Raw genomic sequence first — 4,538 nt, 5'->3', positions numbered from 1 at the left:
AGAGGTTTTTCCACATCAGCATTAGTTGCTCAGGCGCTCATAGCCGGGTGTCACTTTCTCCAAACAATTATTGCTCTGTGACGCCCCCTGCACTAAACATCAAACCGAATCAAATCAGCTTTATTTGCCATGTGTACAGCGTGTGAACGCACATGCGAGGAATGTGTTCTCTGCGTTTAGCCCCTCCGAGCACACGTTGATCGGCCATGCACAGCGCCAATGCAGGAAGCAGTCTGAGGGGATTTCAGGCTCCTCTTGTTCTCATCCTTTTAATTAAGGTCAAAGCTGAAAGCAAAGATGGTTTTACTTTTGTTCAACCATCATCCGTGTATCCTAGTTGTCTTCTTTTAGCTTTGCAGGCCACAGTATAGCAGTATGGCTATGTGGATAGTGGGAAATTTGCTGAACATTTCTTTTTTTTTAGAGGATTCCTCTTTAGTTAAAGCAGCAGGTAACACTTATTCTCTAATATATATATCACCTTGATGAAATGACACCAATTCATTGTTCTCACATCCTCAGGGTTTCCTCCACCATCATGTTTTTGTCGCAGAGTGAAGCACCCAGACTTTGAATTTCATGCTGTGTGGACATGCATGTCCCCCTTCAGGAATAAATTGTCATAATATTGACCTAGTGACTTTTAATTGAGCTAATTTCTGTTCGTCCATGGCTTTGTTTTATGTTAATATTGCCACCGTGAGCACGTTAGCCCCAAGCAACAGCAACTCCTCGATTGACCACTTGAGGATGGCTCCAAAAGCGAAGTTAGCCTCCACAGACCTCTGCGTTAAAATGCCCAGCCGTTTTGTTCTCTTCATTGATTTTCTCCGTTCATGACAGCTGTTCTGCATAATTTAGGGCGTAGCTGCATTGAGTGGCAGATGGGTGGGGTCACATGTTGATAGCAGTCTGTCAGTAGGCGTCACCCTGCCTCTCACTCACGCTTCACCTCTTTGCCTGTGTTTGCATTTTGGCTCTGCTGTCTAAAATGTTGTCACATGCAGTGATGCCGAAGTTATCCTGCAGGCTCGTCTGCATACTTTTGGCCACGTTGTGTTACTGGATTATAAATATGTGTGTAAATTATGTTATTTTTATGTCACGCTGTTGTAGACCGAGCACCAACTGCAGCTTCTGCACAGAGTCAAAGGAGTGTCTTGAATACGAGCTGGTCTGTAAAACCGACGAATATGAAGTGAGTTGAAAACCTCCCATCGACCATCGTTAATATACACAATCTACCCGCCCTGCAAGCTTTTATTTCTCACACACTAAGCGCGTGTGTGTTTTTTTTAGGTGCGGCACTACACCCCCACACGCTGGATCTCAACAGACGCCAAAGCCTATTTCATGGGAGTGGGCGCAGCCATGGCTTTCAGGAGACTTTTCGAGTACATCACCGGAGACAATGATGCAGGTCAGGACAGGACGGGATAGGAGGCGAATCAGCCGTGTGGGGTTTGTGTTGTTTAACTTGTGTGTGTGTGTCTGTGTGGCAGCCATCCAGATGGAGATGACCGCCCCTGTCCTTGTCAAGATCCCAGAGGAGACCAAGATGTGGGATCCGGCTATCTACACGCTCAACTTCCTGCTCCCTTCAGCCTATCAGGACAAGCCGCCCGCGCCCAATAACGACAAGGTGAGCTTGCTGCGCTTGCCTGTAACGAGGGTCAAACGCTGTTTATCCGTGCAGGATCCGAGTGTAATGTAATCCATAATTCTTTCTTGAAGATCGATGGAGAGTATTGACAGACGTACAGTTTTAGTGCAGCTGACTCCAGAGCTGCTCTCACTCAGCAGAAATAGATAGTGCTGGTCCAGGAAGGTGTCAGTGCTTCTGTCCTGTATCTGCTTTATGGCATTATAATCAAAAGATCCATGACATGCATGAATTTGTCTTTTAAATATACAGAACTCAATCCAGCATTGGCATTACTCTGATCAGCCACAACATTATTACAGTTCTGCTGGGAAATGTTTGGACTTGGCATTCATTCATGTGGATGTTACTTACACCTAGACCAGATCAGGCACCCCCACTCCATAGCAATGCCACTCCTTGATGGCAGCAGCCATCCCCAGCAGGATCTAGCCTGACACAGGCAAAAAAACAGTACAAGGTGTTGACCTGGCCTCCAAATTCACTAGATCCCAAACTGATCAAGTATCTGTGGGATGATCCACAGAGGCCTCTCCCCTCAACCCATAGGACCCAAAGACCCCCACTAATAACATTCTGTTGCCAGACAACACAGGACACCCTCAACATTCATGTGGAACATGCCATATGTCACAAGGACACTTGCATATGGCATGTTCCAGGATATATGATATGTTGCTTGTCGCTTTTGGACATCATTTATTGTGGTGTGGTTTCTGACGTCTGCTTTTGCGTCAACCTCACAGCTGTATTTCACCGAGATGCCCGACATGGATGTGTACGTGAGGAGTTACGGAGGCTGGATGCTGTCGGTCACCTCCAGGCTTTACGCCCACCTGCTGACCAAAGAGCTGGAGAGAGTCCGAGCCCCTTACAACCACAGCTTTCACTTCGGAGTTGGCTATGACAGGTGCTTCGCGTCTACTTTTCTTGTTTCTTGGTAGTCGCAAATGTTTCATGCTCCTGTTCTTTTATGCTGCCCTTCATGTTTTGTATCTACAAGATTAAGTGTTCTCGTATGGATAGCTTACCTACAAGAGGTTAAATATTTCTATGCAAGACAGATCTATCCCAAAGAAACAGGAGCCATCAGTCAGTCAGCTTAACTGTTGCTAAATGTGGGATGACTATGTTCACATCTCTGATAAAGTCTTCTTGAATTACACATACACGCCACTATCTTCTGACTGATCCGTGTTAATCTGTCTTCGTCTTTTCTTCTGTGCATGTATAGTCCCACGAAGCTGCTGAACAGGCACAATGAGTTGTGGTACGTGGCCGAGGGAGAGCCCGTTTGCACTGATCCAAAGGAGCCGACTCCCGCGCACACGCCTCGGCCGACTCCGACCGACTTGCCCACTGACCTCCCCTCCGACCCTCTCCCCGACACGCTCTCCGATTCCCCGTCACCGCTGCCTAACTCTAATCTGTCCTCCAACGCGACGTCCAACTCCTCCACGCAGCTTCCCTCCGACACATCCGCCCTCCCTCCATCTGACGCTCCACCCAGTCCGTCATCCGGCCTGCCCACCGAAGCTGCGTCCAGCCAACCGCCAACTACCGGCCAGATCCTGCTGGACCTCGCAACCAACTCCTCCGATCCGGTCTCTGTGAGCCCGTCTGTGGAGCCACAATCCGATGCTGCCCTGCAAAACAGCACAGCCCACATCTCTGTGGACACACAAGCCGACAGCGATCCTGCAATCGCGCCAGATGTTGCTCACGAGCAACAGTTAAATTTGATTTAAGCAGCTACTCCAGGTATATTAACATGGAATCTAAATAGGAAGGAGTGTTGAAAACATGACTGAATGTATGTGATCTATGGACAAGCTGTTTTCTTCTTCCTAATCTCTATTCCTGTGTATTACACCAACTCCTCCTTAATGGCACTTAGTGTTTAACTATATGTTGTATCACAGCTTTGCATCTGCAGCTTCTTGTATCACCACACACATGACCTTTCCCCTTTATCGCTCTGTGGTTAACAAACTGCTACTGCGCCATAGAATTAAGTAAGATGTAAGTATTAGTTAGTATCCAAAGTTATTGTGTTGATTCACAAAGCTAGCAGAAACAGACGTAACCCAAACTCGGCGAACGAGAGGTTTGTAGTTCATTATATCCATTACATCAGAGGAGACTTAAGAATCTTAATGTGGAGTTTGACGCTGTGATTCTTTAAACTTTCTGTCCAGCCATAGCTTCCCACAACTTCAGCTTCACCAGTTACATTTATCAGATGTGTGGCAACATGCTGGCAAATCATTATAACCTCGGTGTGCACATTCATTGGGATCTTTGCCGCAGTCTCAAACCTAACAACTGAAATTTCCCAAATTATCATGAGTGGTTTTTTTTTCCACATAGGATCAAACCTTTCTCCCGGTATTTGTGCTCAAAAGTGCCTGTAAATACACTGGCAATATGTCCTGCTAAATTTGACTTCATCAGCAGTTTTGTGATGGACTTTTTTTGACCAGTTTGGTGAGCCTACCTGTATTAATAACATAAATACAGACTGAGACATGGGGGATGTTAATAACACGCAGTACGCAACATGTCTCCGTAGATCTTTGGATAATATTTCAGTTAAAAGCTCAGCAAAAATAAATACAAGCAATAAATGTCTTAGCATCTTTGACGTTGCAGTACAATGTATGTAACAATGATTCTGAAGGAATATAATAAAAGATATTATGTGGATTATTTGGCAGAAGTTATCATATTTGTTATTCTGATGAATAATTCCCCATAACGAATATGCTGTAAAGTTGTTTGCCCTCTCATTATCTGACCAAGTGTAAAGTATAGTCACAGTCTCCCCTTCTGTTGTTGGGTTATGATAATAAGTAAATCTCACAATGAAGTTGAA

The 4,538-nt window shown here is 45.5% G+C and overlaps 1 protein-coding gene across 1 annotated transcript; it reads left to right on the top strand.

Moving 5' to 3' along the window:
- Positions 1–990: 990 nt before the first annotated feature.
- On the top strand, positions 991–3,587 carry soul5l (heme-binding protein soul5, like). Its single transcript, XM_084570752.1, has 5 exons — positions 991–1,198; positions 1,300–1,420; positions 1,503–1,642; positions 2,410–2,573; positions 2,898–3,587. The coding sequence occupies exons 1-5, from the start codon at positions 992–994 to the stop codon at positions 3,409–3,411; spliced, it is 1,146 nt and encodes a 381-aa protein (XP_084426878.1). The 5' UTR covers position 991; the 3' UTR covers positions 3,412–3,587.
- Positions 3,588–4,538: the final 951 nt, after the last annotated feature.

This window comes from Chelon labrosus (genome assembly GCF_963514085.1).
Source record: "Chelon labrosus genome assembly, chromosome: 2".
NCBI classification, from domain to species: domain Eukaryota; kingdom Metazoa; phylum Chordata; class Actinopteri; order Mugiliformes; family Mugilidae; genus Chelon; species Chelon labrosus.
Note: the sequence above shows the minus strand (reverse complement) of the source record. Positions and strands in the feature narration are given on the sequence as shown.

Bases quoted from the DNA above. Each gene is read 5' to 3' on its own strand.
- soul5l (XM_084570752.1), top strand. From the start codon at position 992: ATGTTGTCACATGCAGTGATGCCGAAGTTATCCTGCAGGCTCGTCTGC. The intron at 1,643-2,409 runs GTGAGCTTGCTG...TCAACCTCACAG, and splicing joins CCGCGCCCAATAACGACAAG to CTGTATTTCACCGAGATGCC. The intron at 2,574-2,897 runs GTGCTTCGCGTC...GTGCATGTATAG, and splicing joins TTCGGAGTTGGCTATGACAG to TCCCACGAAGCTGCTGAACA.